This window comes from Lissotriton vulgaris, chromosome 12, assembly GCF_964263255.1.
Source record: "Lissotriton vulgaris chromosome 12, aLisVul1.2, whole genome shotgun sequence".
Classification (NCBI taxonomy): domain Eukaryota; kingdom Metazoa; phylum Chordata; class Amphibia; order Caudata; family Salamandridae; genus Lissotriton; species Lissotriton vulgaris.
Window position 1 is genome coordinate 11,190,566 of NC_141700.1, and position 21,954 is coordinate 11,212,519.

Genomic DNA, 21,954 nt, shown 5'->3' on the forward strand with positions numbered 1-21,954 from the left:
ACAGTCTGCCCTTGCAAGTGGGATACCGGTTGATGTTTTCTTAAAGCAAGAGCTTATCACCTCACCCCACATTCCACCACTGGTGTTTCTCCTTTTCTTCTACTAAGGAAAAGGAAACCCAAATCAGATGTTTGTCCTGATTGGGTAAAAGGCACACTGCCCAACGATAAAACTTGTCATTTTGATGTAGCCAAGTGGGTGAAACAAAGGGTGGATGAGGCACAGATAAAACACAAATGGTATTACGATGCCACTCATGGTGTGAAATGTGTTGAATTCGAAGCAAATTACTGGGTTCTTCTTAGACAGCTCAACAGAGTGAAAATTGGAAAATATGTGTTTTCTAAACCAGTAAAAAGTAAAAAAACGTCCAAAGGTGCAGCGTTCCTGCAAGGTAAATGTTGGCGGTGTAAAAGGACAGTCGTTAAATTAACAGCTGAGCTGGCATGTGATATTGGTAAGCACAAAACTCAGGAATCTGAGAGTTGGTTTAACTTTCAGAAGTTATTTTCTTGATATGCATAAGCCACAAAGTACTTCATCCAATATGTGTTTAGGCACCACAGGGAGAGTCTGTAAATGTTTTGCATGAGAATTTTTTCTTAGGTGTTGCTAATGAGCTTGTTAACCCTCCTTCTACCGGGCTTGATACTGGGGCTCAGCTGTAGTGTATGTGTGCTCGCAAGGCTTCCATGCCTATTAAGTAAAAGGACTTTTTGTATGCATTACATTTTGATGCTTTTTCTTTCTATATAAAGGGGAAGATGGTGTAGTGTATATATTGTGTTGATTACGATAGTGATTCCACATGTTAATCACAAGTTCATACACATTCCACAGTTTTTCTTAAATGTATGTTGAGCGTGATCATGCGCAATATTTACTTTTATGTACGTGTGCTTGAACAGTGATCATGGCCTGCGTTTGCTCTCCAGGGTATCCATAACCGAGTAGTCAGCTACAGGTTGCATTTTCTTGGAGAACAGATCTGAAGGAAGTGGGTTTGGGCTTTAAATAGAATAAACACAATTTAAACTTGCTTCTTCCGGCTTCTGGTCTTCAGTACTCCTCTCTACAGTGCGGTTTGACCCCTTGGCTACAGTGCTCGTCCCACCTCAGACCCTTGGGTGCAGCCATTCCTCGGCCCCTGATACACAACACAGTTTGTTTGCCTCAGGGCCTTCAGCTTCGGGACAAGGGTCTACTTTCTAGCCTCTACAATGTGGTTCGACCCAGAGGCCAACTTGAGCCAAATTACGGGAGGGGGCTACTAAATATGTTAGGGGGGCTCACTCTGCCAGCAATAGGCAGAGTGGAGTTGCAGGGGTCTTAGAAGGTGTGAAACAACAACAATGCCCCATTTACAAGCAAATGATCTTTTAAAGCTTGTTAAAAGCCGAACCGAACCTGTGGGCCCCCATCCTGGCGCGGATCTTTAATTGCGCGGCAGAGGATAACTTTCCCCCCTCTTGGGGCCAATCAGTTATAATTCCCCTATTTAAGAAAGGCAGTAAATCTGAGGCCTCCAACTACCGTCCGATTTCTTTGTTGGATGCCTCAGTTAAGGTTATGAGTCGCATTTTGCTTAAAAGGCTGGAAACCTGGGCAACTAACTCGAATATTTTAACTAAAGTACAATATGGGTTCCGTAAAGGATGTGTTAATTTGGACCTTATCATTAACAAATATACTGTGGCCAAAAAGGGCAACCTTTTTTTATGCTTTGCTGATTTGAGCAGCGCGTTTGATTTAGTTAACCAAGCTATTCTTTGGGAGGTTTTAATTGAATCTGGGGCACCGAAGGAAATAGTCCATTTCTTAGCCAGGCTCTACGAAAAACTTTCTTGTAAGGTCCGTTACGGCACCCTAGGTGAATGTACACCATTTTTCAAAGTTTCACGTGGAATTCGCCAGGGATGCGTTTTGGCTCCTCTCTTATTTTCCCTTTTTATTAATGGTGTCGACCGTAATTTGGTTGACATTCCTGCAGATGCCCCTTTGATTGGAGGGAAACATATCCCACTTTTACTTTATGCGGACAACGCTGTTCTTTTATCCCGAACACAGATTGGTCTCCAGCGCCTAATTGATAGTTTTATGTTGTTCATTCAAAATAGGAGGCTCTGAGTGAACAAATCTAAGACATATGTTATGACATGCGGGCAGGCTGTAAATAAGGCTAAGCATAGCTTTTTCTTAGACAAAGATAAAATGTCATACATCAAAACTTTTTGTTACCTGGGTATTACCTATAACAACAGTGGGTCCTGGATCTCTGAATTTGACAACATCAGATTGAAAATGTTGCGGTCCACCAGCAGCATATTCCGATTTGCCTCTAAACTTGGCTCTAGAAGTATCCCAGACATGATTAATATATATAACGTTCGCTGTGTCTCTTCTGCACTGTACGGGGAAGGTGTATGGGGCCACAGTGAAGGTCCTTCGCTCCACGCTGATGAAAACAAATTTTTAAGGAGATTGTTATGTGTTCCTCCCTCCGCCTCAGTACAATTGATTCATGATGAGGTAGGGATCGAGTTTATATCTGACTTAGCAGCCGTTCGGCCACTCTTATTGTGGCGTTCTATTTGGGCTAAGTCAGAGACTCGATTCACTCAAGAGATTATTCTTGATTGTATAGGTCTTGACAACTCATTACGTATACAGTGGATGCGATATATTCACTTCTGGTATAATCTCCTATTTGACATCGATGTTTTTCTCGATCCAGAGCAGGCTGCTGCCATTCACAAAAAAGAGATCAAGTTAACATTTCTAAACTTTAAAAAGGTGGAGCGTGACAAGGTGTATGGTAAATTAGCCACCGTGAAGTTTTATAAAGATCTGAATTCAACTCCGGGGCTACAATCTTACCTAGTGAACGTGACTCGTCCATCTCACCAATTTGTACTAACTCGTGTCAGATTGGGTATCGTTCACCACCTTGTTGCGTTCCCAACTCAGAAAGTTAGATCAGAGACTCCCTGCCCGTGTGACAACACTTCACGCCAGAGCTGTTGCCACTTTTTACTCTTTTGTAAATTTTATCATTTTCTTAGGTTAAAATACCTTAAGCCCATTTTTATAAAATACAATACTCGAACCACAAAGACCGCACTAATACTATTATCCTCAATGGAGAATGTGATATCTGTTTTTTTGTGGCTACCTATATCCTGAAATGTACAGCTGCCAGGAAAAGTATAGTACTGTAAACTTTTACCTGTCTGTAAATTCTTGAGATGTACAGTTGCCAGGAAATGCATAGTGCTGCTACCATTTAATACATTCCTGTCTGTACATAATAGTTTTTATTAGCTACAAATATGAAATGGTCATTCGTGTTTTATGTCCCTAGTATGTATAGTAAGGTCCCTCTTTACACCCCAAATATGTACTCTTTTTTTTATGCCCTCGGAGCGGTTCGGATTCCGTTTATTTAAATGTACAGCTGCCAGGAACCTCCACTTGTGTGCTAAATATATTGATTTCCTGTCTGTACACATTTGTATATCCCTATATCGCTTGTCTTTTCGCACCATTAATGTGAATATTGAGTATTAATTGTATATATATGGTGTTGTATTTTAATGTCGCTTATATGATTTGTACTTCAAATCGAATAAAAGCTTATGAAATTGAAAAAATTGATCTTTTAAAGCCCTGTGAAGTACTCGGGCGCGGCTGTGTGTATGCCGGAAAGCGGTCTCAGCCCGGGTTGACACACGAGGGGGGTAATGGAGAAGCCCTTTGCGCCAAATGGGCGCTGCGCGCCTGGTTCAACCCCTTGGCTCCACTGCTCTTCCCACCTCAGACCCCTGGGTGCAGCCGGGCCCGCCCATTCTTCGGCCACTGAAGATACACAACACGGTCAGTTCTCCTCAGGACCTTCAGCTTCGGGCGCATGGGCCTCGTTTCTCACCTGGGCTCGGTGGGCGGGCCCCACGGTCGGTCGCTGCGCACACGGGCCCTCAGCTCTACTCTCTAGGCCGCGGCTGTGTGTGTGGGCCTTTCGCCCGGCACGAGGCGTTCCCGCGCGCGGGACGTCAGAGGTGCGCGAGACCAAGGAACATTGACGTCGAGCTTCCTTCTTCCCTCCCTCAGCTCGACGCACTGTTGGCCACATCTCGCGCGCGTTCACACTTGCCTTGCGCGCGCACAGGGAAAGGGCGCGAGCTCCACACTGGCGCGCACTCCTCTCCCCTCGGCGCGCGCGCAGCGTTGCGCACAACAATCAGCAGCAGTCACGAGCTCCCACGAAGCGAGGAGGCGTGTTTGCGTGGCGACGTCACGGGGACGGTAGCGTAGGCCGATGACGTCACGGTCGGCGGCTGACTGCGCTGTGGGCTGCGGCTCCTGTCAGACGGGACCTCGGGCGGCGCCCCTCGGGTCCCCCCCTCACCCCATTCTCCCTAACAGTCTTCCCCCCCTTCCCCCACCATGGTGCTGATGGAGAGCGGAGAAGGAGAGGCCCGATCTTACTGGTGAGCCGGGAGGGGGTTCGAGGCGGGGGCCCTGTGAAGTAACGCCCTGACGTCAGAGAGAGGCCGGCGCGTGCGGACCCCTTCAGAGGAAGGGGATATGACGTCAGAACGGGATCCGGCACTGCCCGGGGAGTGGGGCAGATTGACAGGGAGCTGTACAACGACCTCAGTCCGCCCGTAGGCCTCCAGTGTCTGAGCCGTCACCCCGCCCCCGTTCTCTCCGTGACGGTGACCACCCCCGTGCACCTGACGGCCCACCTGCTCATTACCCCCCTACCGATCCCATGCTGTGCACTGTTTACGTAATCACCCAGTCCAGCGCAGGCTGGCAGTACTACCCTCCCAATCTACCACCCTCCAAGTCCAGCACAGGCGGTCAATGGCCCCCTCCCGTACACAGTCCCAACAGACGCTTCAGTACCCCCCCCCAGTACACACTCCAGCACAGGTTGTCAGTGCCCCGTTAGTTCAACCGTGCCCCCCGTACATAGTTCAGCACAGCCGGTCAGTGCACCCCATGCACACAGTCCAACAGAGGCTGCCAGTGGAATCGAGCACCACCTGTGTTTGAGTGGCGTTTTTTACTTCTCTTGTTCTGTCCTCTTTTTAGTTGCTGTTTATCAAAGGTTCCCTCTGTCCTTAAACCTGATAAATAATCAGCCTGGACTTCCGCCTTAGTTATTGCTACCTTACTTTGCCTCGGGTCTATTGAGTGACGTTACCTCTCAGGACTTTTATTGAATCCACCTGTTCGCAAGTGTTTCATGTTTGGACTTGTGGCAGGGAAACGGAGGGCATTCCTTTATTTCAAAGCTAGAGTGGACAAATCAGGGTAGGGGAAATATAGGGTCCTGATTTTCAAGGGTTCTTGACACTGATAATGAATCAGTCTGGGTTTTGTTTTAGTGTCATGGTGAATGACCCCAGCACAGCTGAGTGTGAGAAGATCTTACATCCTTCGAAGATCTTAGCACTGTTGGGTGCCTCTTTCGTGGGTCAAGTTGGATACAAAGTTCAGGTTTCAACTGAGTGACATTTTGGGTTGATGCAATAGTTAGTCAGCTTCCTTCTTGTCCTGCAGCGTGACTCACTTGTTTTGAACTATTTTAGCTTCTAGCAGTAAGACAGCCCCTGTTTGCACAGTACACCTTTAGTCAAGGTTTTTATCTGTGCTGTCGTGTCAGAGGTAATCAGAGAGGGTGTTCCTCCTTGTTGGAGACCCCTGCTCTCCACCCCAATCATTGTCTTCATCGATGTGTGCAGGACACAAGAAATTAGGCCTCTTACATGTTTATATAAGTGACTCAAAAAGCATCTGCAAAGCCAGTAGGTCTCACCTTTGGGACCTATAGGTTTTGCCACTGCTCAAAATACTTTTTAATGATGCTGTGCAGTGGCTGCAAAAAAAACCAGAGGCATATGATGCTGTGTTGTCGGTCATGTAATTTTATTGACGCACATGTGCATTATGATTAGGGCTCCCAGTTTTATGGTATTATTTTTTTTCCACTTCCGTCTGTATTTACCCATATTTATTTTTTGGGCATTTTTTCTGTATTTATCCACATTTATTTTTGCCACAAGCAAGACTATGCTACAGCTAGTATTTTTCCACATTTATTTACATTGAAAACACAGCGAAAATAAAATGCCTTTCTACACTTGAAGTTGTAGGTATTGAGTAAACTTAGTACAGCACTATTTCTATAATATACAAGAAATGCATTGCATTTGTTAGTATCACAGTAATAATTGATCCAACTATCGAGTACCATGCTACATACATTAGCTGCAATTCCCACTGTAAAAACGTCTGCATTTTTCAGTATTTTTTTTTTTTTTTAGATTTCCTTACCATTGCTTTTATAGCCATAGTTCATTCAGTGCCCCTGTTCTCTTTTAAACTGCTTGTCATTCGATTCAAAATAAAGTAAAACAGCCCTGAGTCCACTAAGCAAGTACTAAAATCTACAGAGCTCCTAAACTGGATGTGCTCGCAACGTTGAACCCCTATTGATTTTTAATTGATGGACGCCGAAACTAGCTGACTGGGGAAAGCTCCTCTGCTACAATCTACTGGCGCTAAGTGAGTCACTCGCCTCAGACACTCCCTTGTGGTGCACATGTCATGTTAAAGGCAGACGGCCCACTGTCATTCTAAATGTGATAATCATCTGAAGTCAGAATGACAATGGGCTGTCCACAGCCTGTGCGAGGGTGGGGACGGGCTGTTGCATCCCATGGTGTTCCAAGGAGAAGTGCGAAGTGCGAGCTGGCCCCAAGAACTTTTAAACTCCTGGGGATTATCGCAGGGGAACAGCACAGTTTGCTGAAATGCCCAGAAGCCCTGAATTACGGACAAAAGACATCCGTAAAAGTAATGATGCTGCTGAAAACTGTAAACACATCAATGGAGGTGCATTAGTATGCATCAACAAGGCTCCCCCACCTACTCCCTTAACACCTTGGCTGCTAGGGGGTTTCTCCTCCTGCTCTGAAAATACTTGAATACTATAGAATCATGACAAGGTCAACTAGTCATAAGCACAGCCCAGGTAAAACCCATGACGAGTTGACCTTGTCATGAGCATGGAAGGGGTTAAACAATTTTACTCCGACTGCGAGCAGGGACGGTGGCTTCTACTCTGCAGATCCGCAGCTCAGATGCCCTCCAAAGTCTGATCTTTATTTCTGTGTCTTTAAGGTTTTCAAAATGCTTTCAAGCCAACTCAGTGATGCTATTCCCCATGCAAGAGGAGCTCTATTTTTAGATTAGCTTGCAAATCGAGACTAAAATGTAATAAAGAAGGAAATATCCTTAACGTGCGCCGAGGGGTGCTTCCTCACTTATTAGCACATGCCAGAAGGTGACCTCATCCATGAACAGTTTTACTAGTATTTTGCTGTTTTTACATGTAAATACAGACAAAGGAAAAATAGTTTTCCGTCTGTATTTATATGTAAAAATCTGTTTAAACGGAAAACCGACAGCCCTAATTCTGATGTATGACTGCGTAAAAATGCACCACAGATTTGATACTTGGGTGTTCCCCCGGTAATACCTATGCGTTTTGATACAAAGTCCTATTTACTAAAGTTGTTAAACCGTGCTTTTACCTAAATAATAATGCCTACTTGAGGCAGACACTAAGTAGAAGAAATCTTTTATAGGCTCCTAACCTGAACTGTTTAGCACACATCGAATTTATGAAACGTCATAAAATTGTTTAAGCATAATTTGTACTGGGGGGAGCTCTTCTAGTACAAAACCTATGCTAGATGCCACACATACCATTACACTATGGTGCAAAGCAGTGTGTATGGCACTAGGCATGCTTTAAGAGCACCAGCTCAAGGTAAGAGAGCAGCAGCGTCATATGTTAGAAAAATGTGGCTTTGAGCTGCTCTCTTCTCCATCCCTTAGTGCAAAAGACACACAGATAATGGACGAAATGCAGGGCAAATCAAACATCAGACCCAGTCAAGAGATCTGGGTTAAATCCATCGTTCTTTTGCTCACCATTTCACCCCAGTTTAGAGTTTATACCCAGCCATACGCAGATTAGAATTGACCCTGTGCTTCATGGGAACGGTCTAGCCTGCACTGCCAGGCCTGGTCCGGTCCTCCCTAGACCGGAAACAAGCATCCTGGGATGGATTGAGGCCCATATCTCTATACTGGGGTAAAACTATGACATTGTTCTGCAATCTGTCCATCAATTGTTCTTTTTGCATTTGTCACCCCGAGTGGGACTGGTATGCCCAGACGTGGGTTCCGTGCTCTCCATGTCACTGTAGTGAAGTTATATTGGCTGATGAGGGGTGAAACCCCGAAACCAGTCCTAGGATGCCTGTTTCCAGTCCAGGGAGGACCTGGCCTGACAGTTCGGGCTGGACTGTTCCCATTGGGCGCTGGGTCAAGACTGATTTGCATATGGCTGGGTCCAAACTGGAATGGCATTGGTAGCAAAAAAGATGGATTTAGGCCCAGATCTCTGTACTCAATGTATGACATCGCTCTGCATTCTGTCCATCAATTGTTCGTTTTGTACTCTCCCCCTAGTGCAACGCAGGACGGCAGCGTAGGTTGCTGATCTTAGATGTGTTTTTAGTTTTGGGCCTAAATCTGTCACCCAGCCCCAAGGTGAAAATGAAATGTATATTGTGACAATATTTTATAGTTTTTTTTTTAGCGAGAAAGAGATGCCTCTGTGCAAATCTGCCACTAATGTGAAACCCGCTTGACTAAATTATATGATCTTAGGCAAATATTTTATTTCAGCATGCGTCCTTTTTAGGTCGAGCCTAGCGCAGCGCGGATGCGCTTCTCTGCCTGACTTTATGTAAGGGCTTTAGAAATCTCACCACACGCTCGCACACATGCTTTTAGTTTTGTCCTAGACTATTGGCCTTTGCGTGCGTCTTTTTAACATAAACAGCACGCAATTGGCCAAAGGCGTCTTTTTGTCCCACCTTCTTGTTCCCATGTTCACGCCCAAGGCCTAATGCTTGCGGTTACGCGCAGCAGGAGCATATGTTTTCAATTATCGTGCCCAGGCGCGATAATTGGAAACATATGCTGCTGCTTGCAACTGCGCACGCACACCAGCAGCTCCCGCATCTCGTTCCGTTCCATTCCAGTCGCTGTGGGGCGAGAGAACCAGGCCGTAAAATTCAAGCTGTGCTGTGGCTTCTGTTTACATCATACTGTACATAAAAACCAGCTGGGCCGCCGCACAGCTTCAACCCAAAATAAACTTCCACCAGCACAAAAAACTTGAGGTGGACGAGGTAACACAAACAAATACAAAGCTATGCTCCCTGACAGGCGTAGACAGGGGGAGCCCTAGTGGGGGAGAATTATTTATACAATGTGGCTGTCACTGCAAATAGACCCGTTACTATTCTCAGCGCGAGCCCCTCGAATCCGGCGTTCAATCAAAGCACACAAGACGGGAATAGCCTGCCCACCGCCAGTGACCTTTTTAGAAACATCAGATTCTGATGGAGAAGGCAGCTCCAACTATCATGACGAAGGACCATATAATCCCCGAAGTGGATGAAGAAATATCAGTCAACCTTTTTTAGGCCAGCGCGGTGCGAGACGGGGACGCCAACGGGTAAGATTCTTGAATCAGCCCAGAGGCAATTATCAGAATCATCAATACCCCCCCCCCCCCCCCCACCCCCCAACCCCATCACTACCTGCAAACTCGCAACAAACAATATTGGAAACAAGGGATATAATACCAATTTTCAATTTATCATCCCATAACTTGGATAATGCCAGCATGTCTTTATTATCAAAAGGACTTTCTTTTGTTCCACATTCTTATACTGATTTATTTGAATTGTATCAAGATATTCATTCTTTTTTCAGAAAGATTAGATAAAAAAAATTCTTCGCTAATGAAGATCTAACTGACAATGACAATAGAGTTGAAAATATAGTGGCTTTGTCCTCAACCTTTACTCCTTCCCTGGAACAAATAGGCCCAGAAGTTGCCATTTTTGAAAAAGTTGTCTTAAATAAACTAGAACAAGCCTTAAAATTTGTCCCTAAACCACGATAAAATATCTCGAGAGAAGAATTTGCTTCTCTTAATGCTTTCAAGAATGACAAGACCCTTACTATAATAAGCTGCGATAAGGGAGGAGGCATTGTTCTTATAGACTCCAAGGATTATGAAACCAACATGTTTAAAATGCTCAATGATCCCATATTCTATAAAAAAAAATTCAAGTTAATCCCACAGAAAGAATCATTAGAACCATCCAAAGTATTACCACCAAAGCTTTGGAAGCAGGTATAATTACTAATAAAGAACATGATTTTCTAAATAAATCTGACAAAAAAATCGCCTGCATCTATGGCGTACCTAAGATACATAAAAATCAACTTGACCCTCCCTATCGTCCGATAGTGTCTACTATAGGTACACCTACAGAGGCAGTTTCGAAATACGTTGATAACATCCTAAGGCCATATATTCCATTCACCCCTTCATATATAAAAGATACAGGAGATATAATATTTATTTATTTTATTTATGGTTTTTTTGTAAAGCGCTTCTATCGCTCCGGGAGGAGATCTACTTGGATAGCATGGATCAGATGGCTGCGAGAACTGAGGAGTCAGATTGAGAGTAGATCCACGTCTTCAGGGCTTTTCTGAAAAGGCTTTCTGAGGGGGCATGCCTAAGATGAGGGGGAAGGCGATTCCATGCCCTAACAGCAAGGAATGAAAAGGTCTTTCCACCTTTTGTTTTTAATTTGATACGGGGTTCAGAGATGAGATTAGCACCTGATGTAGAGTAGAACATCTTCCCTTCAATCAATCAACAGATATTCTAGTGACCCTAGATATGGAATCATTATACAGCAACATCACGCAACTTGAGGCATCTGAAGCAGTCATGTGGTTCATAGATCAATTCCACATACCCTGCTCTAAACCTTTCATTCTTGAATGTCTCCTCTTAGTCTTAAAAGAAAATGTCTTTGAGTTTGGGGAACAAATGTACCATCAAACCAAAGGTGTAAGCATGGGGGCTTCTGTGGCACCCTCCATAGCAAACATTTATATGTCACTCTTTGAATTTAATTTTATCTACAATGAAGTTGCCCCATTCTTTGAGTCTGTTTCCCATTGGTACCGATATATTGATGACATCTTTTTTATATGGAGCGATGGGGAACAGACTCTTAAAGAATTCCTCCATTGGCTGAATTTAACCAACGTCAATCTTCGATTCACTGCCCACACCAATCCTGTCAAGTGGAATTTTTAGACCTCTTCATCAGACACAACCGTGGTAAACTGGAGGTTGATTTATATATTAAACCCACAGCAAGAAATACACTCCTCCATTTTAGTAGCTATCACCCTAGAAACCAAAAGAGCAGTATCCCCTTTTCTCAGTTCCTTAGTGTCAGACGTAATTGCACTAATCTAAAAGACTATGATACCCAAGTGATTGACATGAAGAATACGTTTATAGATAGGGGTTATCCTCATCGTCTAGTGAGGGAATCGTACAGAAGAGCACGTTTCTACGACAGAGATTCCCTACTTAATTCATCAAAAACAATACAAGAACCCAAGCTAGTATGTATTACCAAGCATTTCACATTGGATTCCACCATATAACAGATAATCAACTCAAACTGGCACCTTCTAAAGATAGATCATAACCCAAAAAAGATGGTCAAGCCTTTGCCCATTGCCGTAATAAAAATATAAAAGATATAATAGTCCAATCCAGATATACTGTGACCACCATTCATCGCCCATTCATACAGAAATCTATTGATGGTACCAATCCTATTAGAGGGACCACACGTTGTGCTTCCTGTCAATCATGCAGTAGTATCCTCAAAGGAGAAACTCTGTTTTTTATTCATTTCAATATCCATGCCAAAGAATTATGGAACTGCAACACACGTAATGTCATTTATTCAATCACATGCCCCTGTAATCTAGGTTATGTGGGGGAAACCTCGTGTGCCATCAAAACTCGCTTAACAGAACACGGGTCTGCTATTAAAACCTCCAAACATGCAGCACCTCTAGTAAACCATTTTTTAGAGTTTAAACATTCTCCTCTGGACATCAAATGGCGCATCTTAGAGAAAATTCACATCCCGAACGAAAATGGTGGTGAAAAAATTCGTAAAAAAAGAGGTGTTCTGGATATTCTCCCTCTGTATTTTCTATCATGGATTAAACATTGATTTACCTTGGGAGAATGCCATTACATAAATGACCTTCTCTCATTAGCTGATTGCGCTTTCTGTATATCTTGATATAATAAATTTGGCTGATCGTTATCCGGTCTTATTTTGGTCCATAGTCGCCACTTATATTTTTCGATATGGTGCAGCCATTGGCCACTGTCTAGCTTTTATCTTAGTGACAAGCGACTGCCATTTAGACTTTTCTGTATGTCAATATATATCCTCACGTATTATCTTTTTCCCGTTGTCTTCTTCATTTGTTACCCCATTTCCCTTTGATAACTAGTTAGACCCGCCCACTTGGCCAATCACAGTCTTGCTTATATAGCCCAACCGGCAACAACCTTACATCTGTTGCTGCCGGTTCACGTAGAAGTTCGCAATAGAATGCAGGAGGCTCTCCTAGCCCCTTTCTAAGGTATGTACTCCTTGCGGTTGCCAAGCTTCACATTTTGATTCTTTTTCACCCGTAATTCATTCAAACTAGTTTCTTATCTATTTCTAAATATTTTGCTCTTTTAGTAACAGGAGCTTTTTAGGTCTCTGCTAGTGAAGCGCGTTCTCACCAGAGAACTATAGGTGGCGTCTCATCCGACAACGAGCTGGAATGGGGCTACAAGACCTGGCCGCGCGTGCAGCGTTGTCCCATAGGATAACGCTGCGCTCGCGGCAGGTCTTCTCTCCACTGCATAGACCAGATCGCGTTGCGCGCCTCTCTGGAATGCAGGGGGAGTCTGCAGAGAGTCGCGCGGCGCTGACAAGCGTCAAAGCTTGTTTAATATTGTTTCGGTGCCGCTGGACAGTGCTGAGGTTTTTGCGGCTCTTTGTTTTCCAGTATTTGTGTTTTAGGTGCGCACACATGAGCTTTTTTTTGTATTGTTTAGGTGCCGCTGGACATGCATAGCTTTTCGCGGTGCCGCGATAATATTCATTGCACATATTGTTTATTTATTTTTGTTAGTGCTATTGGGGGACACGGTAACTCGGGACTGGACCCGACCACACCGGCTGTGGCTGATCTTTTTAAAAAAAATTATCTGGAAGTCTTGTTTAGGCAGTGGTTGCAGCTGTTGCTATAACGCACCACAGCACTCTAGAAGTTCAGTGCCTTGCTTTATTTACACATGGTAACAGTGTTTATATTTGCATTGCGCTTTCACTTTACAATAGCTGCCGCCCCACTCGCGGGGTGGGCGGCAGCAATTGTAAAGTGAATTTGCGATGCAAATATAAACAAACTGCTGCCTTGAAGTTCCTCACTCTCACACTCACCTAGGGCCTTTACCTGTTCCCGCACTTCTTCGAGAATAGCGCTTTGAAGCGGCCCACACTTCTTTGAGCACCAAGAGCTTACAAGTGGCTCATTTATTAAAAGGCGTTACTCAAGTTCCTCACTCACACACTCACCCAGGGGCTTTGCCCACCACTCCACTTCCTCGAGCAAGAAGTGCTTAGAAGCAGTTTGCTCCCCAGTATGGTGCTAAGAGCCCATCCTGACGTGTGCCGGCTGGCAGCGCGGTGCCCGTTCTGCAGTTGTAACATGCCCGTTATTGATTGCTGGGGATGCAGGATTGAGTAAATGGCTCTTCAGTCAATTACGACACAATGATGTCAAGGTCTGACATACGTCATAGAGCACACCCTGACCTCAGTGGTACTCGCTAGTATTTTAGAACTGAGGACGGGGTCCTCCAATGAATGACGTCATGCTATGATCTATTTCTCTAACAGACATCATCAATTAATGGGACAGGCCAGACGTTTTCTAAACAATGACTGGGTAAAAGAACATTGTTTTTTCACTAGACTGTCCCACTAAATGATGCATTTAGCGAATGACGTCAGGGCAGGCATTAAGTAGACGTCAAATTAGAATAAACACTTAGTGAAAAACATATTGATTGGTCTTTGGTGGCTCCGGATTGGGTTAGGAAACTGTCTTTCATTCTTGCCACTAGTTTATTTTATCCGGCATGCTCCGCCATTCAAAGTACTATACCTCAGTGTGGACGTACCCGAGCACCATTGATATCATATCAGCTCAGGTATTACTGCGCAATTTATTATTTTTTTTTCTTTCACCAGTTTGCATATCAGCCTCATCAATTCAGGCATTTATACTCCGTATTATCATTATAGGTTTCCTGCAGCATTTTTATTTAAGAGCCTCGATACGGTTTCAAACGACTGTTGCCATTTTTTATCTTTAACGTCACCGTATCTGGGTCGTCTTTACAGGTATCTTTATGTTTAATTTATCCCTATGTTGTTCGTGTATTATATATCATGCAGTTTTGTTGCCTCAATACACTTATATCTTTCCTGATGCAGTTTTTTTCTGTAAAGAGCCTGCATCCATTCCTCGCATTTATTCTTATGAAAACAGCTACATAATGTTACCTCTGGCCCGACATCTACCGGGTGATACAAGTTATGCTCTCTTCTAGCCTTCATGACTAGAGCTTCGACTTGAACTGCCGTTTAATGCAATTATAGCAATACATCACTCCCTATATCAGATATTAATCATTCGATTTTGTTATTTTCAGTCAGTTCTAGTGGTACCCAAATATCTTGCTGGTCACCATTCATTTATTCCCCTGATCAACGTTCGATATCACTTTTAAATTCCTTTATCGGTAAGAAGTTTCTCTATTTAGAAATTTGTTGATTATAAATGTGTTACAAATTGGCATTCATGCTTTCAAACTTTATCTAACTATAATTATTCTTCAACTCTGACCAATATCATTATAGATGTCAGAAAAGATTTCCCATATAGATCCCTAACTCTAAAGATCTTGAGACCTAATTTATTGTTGAATTGTTTATTCAAACAAGTAATACGTACATTTTTTTCCTAAGCCACCCCCCACCCTTGTTTTAACACCCCCTCTTTCATACATATAAAGAGGTAGTTAATATCTCAAATAAGATGATCATCTGTATCTGTTCGCTCTATCTATCAGTGGGAGGCGGCACTGAGGAGACACCCCCCCCCCTCCCTGTGATGACCCGTCCAGGCCAATGAGGCCTTTAACAAATGTCTTGAATCCACCTTGGACGACATCCTACCCAAAAAAGTAGTCCATCATAGGACTGGCCCTAATAAAAAACCCTGGTACTCAGGGGATTTAAAAGAATGTAAACAACAATGTAAACGGGCCAAGAGAAATTGGAGGAAAGATTTCTCTCTATCAGCTAAAGAAGAATACAGGGCTCTGATTAGATCTTATAAAAATCAGTTGAAAACTGCGCAATCAGCCTACTTCCAGGATAAAATCTCGGAAGCAGCCAATAGGCCAAGGGAAATATTTAAAATATTTGAACAATTGGTTAATCCTACCCTGGGCACTAGGTCCTCATCTGATCACCTGAAACACTGTGAGGACCTGGCCTCCTTCTTCGTTGCTAAGGTTGAAAACATCTATTCTGGCTTTAGCTTTAGAGAGCAATCCGCCAGCTTCAAGGAGATAGTCAACATCCGAGGAGGTCAGTTTGGACCCCGTAATAGCCTTGAAGCTTTCCCCCCGTTGGATTTGGCCACCGTTGAACGCCTCCTTGTAAATCTTAAGTCAGGCTCACCTTTGGATGTTGCTCCACCATCTGCTCTTAAACAGGTACTGGGGACGGTATGTCCCGCCATAATGCAGGTCATTAATACCTCCTAGGAGACGGGAGTAGTGCCCCCCCACCTGGAAGTTGGCAAAAGTCAAAGCCCTCTTAAAAAAATCTAACCTTGACCCTGAAGATCTTGCCAACTATAGGCCCATCTCCTTACAACCTGGAATCAGCAAGATAGCTGAAAAACATGTGAATCATGTTTTATCCTCTTTCATAGAGACCACAGGAGCCCTCCATTCTTCCCAGACGGGATTTAGAGCCAAACAAGGGACAGAAACCGCGCTGGTGGCGGTGGTGGAGGCAACTAGGAGCATTGTTGATGCCGGAGGCTGCGCTGCGGTGGTCCTGCTGGACCTCAGCGCAGCATTCGATTCGGTCAACCATCCCCTCCTACTCCACCGGCTCCGCCTTGCAGGAGTCTCTGGAATGGCCCTTAAATGGCTCCATTCCTTCCTGTCGGAGAGATTCTTCTCAGTTTTTGAAGAGGAAGTGTCTTCAAGCCAACTTCAACTGTATCACGGCGTTCCCCAGGGATCCTCACTTAGCTCCACCATGTTTAATATCTACATGAGACCATTGGCTGAAGTGGTGCTTCCCTGGGGTATTCAGCTTGTCACCTACGCTGATGATACACAGTTGGTCGTCTCTCTGATTAGGGATGAAGTTACAGAACAAGGGACTAGCAATCTAACCCCGTCTCGCCAAGGTGATGGAGTGGATGACCTCCTCGTTTCTAAAACTTAATGGGTCAAAAACAGACCTCATGCTGCTGGGCCATAAAGCCCCTCTCAACCTGGATCCTTGGTGGCCCAACTGTCTTGGTCCTTCACCCCCCCCCCCCACCCCCCCCAAGTATGGCTTGATTCTGCCCTTGGCTTTCAAGTTCAGGCAAGGCAAAGAAGGTGGCTACGACCTGTTACGGACTGATTAGGATCCTTAGGAAGGTTCTGCCCCTCCTTCCATTTGAGGGAAGACGCATACTGGTTCAGTTGTTGATCCTCTCACGGCTGGACTACACAAACGCAGTTTACTTTGGGGCCCCTGCAAGCACGATTCAAACCCTGCAATCAGTGCAGAACTGTGCAGCTCGGCTGCTGATGAATGTACCGAGATGTAGCTCTGCTAAGGCTGCTTTGCGGTTACTCCACTGGCTGCCGATTCAAGAGAGAATCTCGTTCAAATCATGTGTATGGCACACAAGTCCATCTGGAATGATGGTCCCACTATCCTGCACCCTCTGTTCCGTCGTCATCACTCTTGCAGATCGTTAAGATCATATCAGCGCAATCCGCTTCTAGTCCCTAAGGTGAAGCGAGCCCATATGGGAGGACGTCAGCTTTCCTTCCTGGCTGCCAAATGCTGGAACAAACTACCAGATAACCACTGGCATGTAGGTGACCACCTCGCTTTCAGGAAGCAATTGAAGACACTTTATTCAACTGAGTGTCTTTGATCAGTACTCTGGTCTTATAGCGCTGGGATGCCCAAGGGTAGCCATGCGCTCCACAAAAGAGTATTCATTCATCTGATTTCTTTTCCTTTTTCTTCTTGTCTTCATCCTTGATTATCCCTCCTTAGTTTCATGTTAAAAGATTTATTGTACTGTAATTCATGTGTAATTGTATGTATTTTTATACTATTGCATTGTTGTCCATGTTTTTTACACCATCACAACAAGTATATACTATAATATCATATGTAACAGCGGCTGTTCTCATTATTGCTACCATGTATTAGGCAATGTTTGTTGCAATGATTTGTAGGCTTTATATGCACTTTATATTTTATTGTATCCGCTTTTATAAATATTGTTCACTTAATTTTTAGATTCATTATCGTAGATGGTACTTTCCTGATGAAGACACTCCTGTGTCGAAACGCGTCAAAGAAAAGTCTCCTCTCTATATTGATTTGTATTTTACGAATTATGTAGATCACACTGTTTTATTTCTATGTATAGAGATATTTCCTGTTTTTTATTATCTAACAAAAACATATATATCATTAATTTTTTTATCATATTTTTATGAAATTTAATAAATTTGACTAATTTTGCAATTTTAAGTGCATAATTACTTTCCTTGGTTGCTCACATTGCCGCTCACTTCGCCTTGCTGGGCTTGTTACTTGTCACAAAGTGGCTTCTCTTTACATCCTACTGTACATAAAAACCAGCTTGGCCGCAGCACAGCTTCGACCCAAAATAAACTTCCACTGGCACAAAGAACTCGAGGTGGACGAGGCAACACAAACCAATACAAAGCCATGCTCCCTGACAGGCTTAGACAGGGGGAGCCCTAGTGGGGTAGAATTATTTATACAACGTGGCTATCACTGCAAATAGACCCGTTACTATTCTCAGCGCGAGCCCCTCGAATTCGACGTTCAATCAAAGCACACAAGACGGGAACAGCCTGCCCACCGCCGGGTGCCCTAAGGCAGTGTCGTGTCTGCGTGCATCATATGATGATAAACAAATCTATTCGGCCCGCCATGACAGCACGGGGCTGCGGGCGTCAGTTCATATCATGAATCGAATTTCTCGTAAGACCTCAAGTATCTGGCCTTTATTTAATCATAACATTTTTTATGGACTCATTTTACGTTTATATCCATGGCTGATAAATTCAACATGTTTATATTATTTTAGAGTTTTAGATATAGTGCTACTAAAAGCAGCAGAGGAACTGAGCGCTTTAGAACAAAGGTTAATAGTATAAGAGCTTGCACATCTGCAAATTGAAGAAATATGACATTATGGGCCGAATTCACAAACTTAAATTTAGTCGTAAATGTAGTTTACAACTAAATGTGTTTCTTTTGTTTTTTTTTTAGCCCTGCCAGGAATCCACATAGGGATTCCTGGCCAGCAGAAATGATTTTAGGAGTATGGATATCTCTTCCCTAAATACAGAAAAAATGAAAATGTCAAGGAATGGTTTGCTTTGGAAGTTTCAGAGGGCTCACAATCATTTGCGTTGGTGGGCATTCCCCAAACTCCAATCTGAACTTTTCCCATCCTGGAGATTTACTCCAGCCAAGAGTAAGTCACATTCCGTCAGATCTCAGTGGCCGTTAGTATTTGAGTTTGAAACACTGTACACCAGATTTCCACAACTTTAAAGTTGGACAACCCAATAAATGCCCCATAGCGACACAGGCACAGAGTGGTATGGTGTTGTTGATGCAATCTTTTGCAGAAGATGCTAATATGAAGATGGAGAAAAAAATACTATCTAATGGCATTCCTATAGCACAAGTAACCAAGAGAAGAAATATGCGCAAATACGTCAGATAAAATGGAGCCCAGCAGAATTGCTGTTTTGCTGCAACAGTTTTTATAATCAGACTCATTTTACAGCATGCACGCCAAGAGCAACCAAACCGCTGCATATAACCTTAACGCAACAAACAAAATAGCCAGACAGATTTACTTTTGGATTTTCGATACCACCCAGCCTATCAGTTCTGGGGGATCAACTATTTTATTTTAATATTTTTGTGTATTTTTAGCAAAACATTTTCTCATTTGATTTACATATATCATCAAACAGACAGTTATCAAACAGTGAAAAATACATACAGACAAATAAAATGTGCGTAATATGTGCAAGTGTGCAAAATCCTTACAATCAATACTATCACTTTTTAGAAACAACACCAAAAACAATTTAATCAGTGAGGGTTTTGTTGTTAATTCTAGACCGGTACTGGATGATTCTTTGTCGCACCTCTTGTGTTGTTTTGCCAATACACACCTTTTGCACGGGCATTGGTTTTACAATTCGTATGTTCCTCATGCCGCCAGGATTTCTTTCCATCTGTGAACAGGGATCCTTCCATTGTTAGATTGCACACGGAACAGGTGCCACATTTGCGATGGCCCTTCACCGGATTCATACCGAACAAGGTACTTTGGGTATCGCGTTTTTTTGGGGGTCTTGTAGATGTGATCTGCTCTCCTATGCTCCGATACTTCTTGAGTGCGAATAGGGGTAACCCGACTTCAGGCAGGACCTCTTCCACTAGGTGCCAAGAATTGCGAATGATTTTCTGGAGCGGGTGTATGTGGGGCCCAAATGTGGCTACGTTCAAGTGCCATGTTCAGGTACCTTTTGATATCATTGATCGAGTGTAGAGTCTGAGTTTTAAACCTTTTAACATTTCCACACAATTCTTACACCAACTTCCATCATTATTATCATTTACAGTTTCTGCTCCATCCAGTCCGTGTCCTGAGGAGAACCCATACTAATATTGTGGTTCGAAACGCGTTGACCCCAAGCCTGGAAAAAAGAAGGGTTGCCACTAGGGTTGTTCAAAACTCAATACATTTTGTTATCCCCAGTCTTGCAATCCTACAAGTCACTTCCTGATCCCCGGCTTAGTAAGACAGGCAGGCAGTGCCCATAAACTGTTTGTTTGCTTGTCTTCTTGTACCTAATACAAAGGACTGGTTCCTAGCGTGGAATAATTGTTAGGTATCTGATTAAATTGTTTTTGGTGTTGTTTCTAAAAAGTGATAGTATTGATTGTAAGGATTTTGCACACTTGTACATATTACGCAAATTTTATTTGTCTGTATGTATTTTTCACTGTTTGATAACTGTCTGTTTGATGATATATGTAAATCAAATGAGAAACATGTTTTGCTAAAAATATACAAAAATACTAAAATAAAATAGTTGATCCCCCAGAACTGATATGCTGGGTGGTATCGAAAATCCAAAAGTAAATCTGTCTGGCTATTTTGTTAGTTGTGCATAATTGAGTGGTCCAAGCCAGTTCAGATACAGGACCCTAACCTTATTTCTTGCCCAGCATATAACCTTAACAGCATCAATTAGGATCTGTAAGAGTCTCCCGCTGCATGTAAATTCTGTTATGCTATGCAGAACATGCCATTGTTTCTACCATTCTTACTGGTCAGGCTTCCATACCCAAACAGGTCCCCTTAAGCCAAGAGTCCTTTAGAGTCTGGAAAGACATTGATAATGCGGCCTTTAGAGCGTTGCTGATCAGTTCTCGTCCTATTGTTTCAACAGATTCTAACATAGCGGCAAAACAATTTTCCCTCTGGTTAGGTAGTGCGATGGACGCATTAGTGCCACTTAAGTCTATATCCAGAAATTGGAAGGTGCCTTCCGCACCATGGTTCACAGAAAACTTAACTCCTTCGACGCTCATGACGAGCTCAGCTCGTCATGGTGTACACCTCCATACACTCATGACGAGCTGAGCTCGTCATGAACAATGGGAATCAACATAACTCAGCACAGGAGGAAAATAACACTAGCATCGATGGTGTTAAGAAAGCAAAAACAAGTTTGTAGGAACCACGAAAGAAATTGGCGAAGGTCCTACGATAGGGAAAGTAAACTGTTATATAAAGAGACTTTGGTCATCTATAAAAAGATGATCAATGAGGCTAAAAAAGTTTTTGGGAGAACAAATTGACAACGCCAAAAATTCCAGTAGACAACTGTACGAGGTGGTGAAACAACTGCCGGGGAAATCTCCAGATCTGGCTCCACCTCCCTCCCAGGCGTTCTGTGACGGTTTGGCAAGTTTCTTTTTCTCGAAAGTAAATGATATTTACTCAGAGTTTTCAGCCATTGACAAACCCACTACCCCTGCACCTATTTCCTATAGTAAACAGTTGTGACTGTTCACTAGCTCAATTTAAAGAAATACAGGAGGATCAAATAGCTGACATCATTAAACTTATAAGAACTGGTTCAGTCCTAGACCCTTGTCCTCCCAAAATTTTTCCCCCAGTAATGGATTTGATAAGTGAATTCATTACGCAAGTCTGCAATAGGATGTTTGCGTCAGGGATCTTCCCGGACGGGTTAAAGAACACTCTACTAAAACCCCTTCTCAAAAAGCCCTGTCTAGATAAGGACATGCTGAAGAATTACAGACCCATCGCCAGCCTGCCATTTCTAGCTAAGGTGGCTGAGAGAGTAAGGAACGATCAACTGTCAGAGTATATTGAACAAAACAAATTGCTTGATGACTCGCAGTTTGGGTTTCATAAAATGCATGGCACAGAGACCGCGCTCATTAAAGCTGCAGATGATATTAGAGTTATCAGAGTCCAAGG

General features: G+C 43.4%; 1 protein-coding gene across 1 annotated transcript in view; it reads left to right on the top strand.

Annotated features, from left to right (window-relative positions):
• Positions 1–4,183: 4,183 nt before the first annotated feature.
• The window catches only part of R3HDM4 (R3H domain containing 4), a 236,759-nt gene continuing 218,988 nt past the window's right edge, over positions 4,184–21,954 (top strand). The window contains exon 1 of the mRNA XM_086946720.1: positions 4,184–4,487. Coding sequence (XP_086802846.1) covers positions 4,444–4,487 — 44 coding nt within the window. The 5' untranslated portion in view covers positions 4,184–4,443. The remainder of the gene's footprint in view (positions 4,488–21,954) is intronic.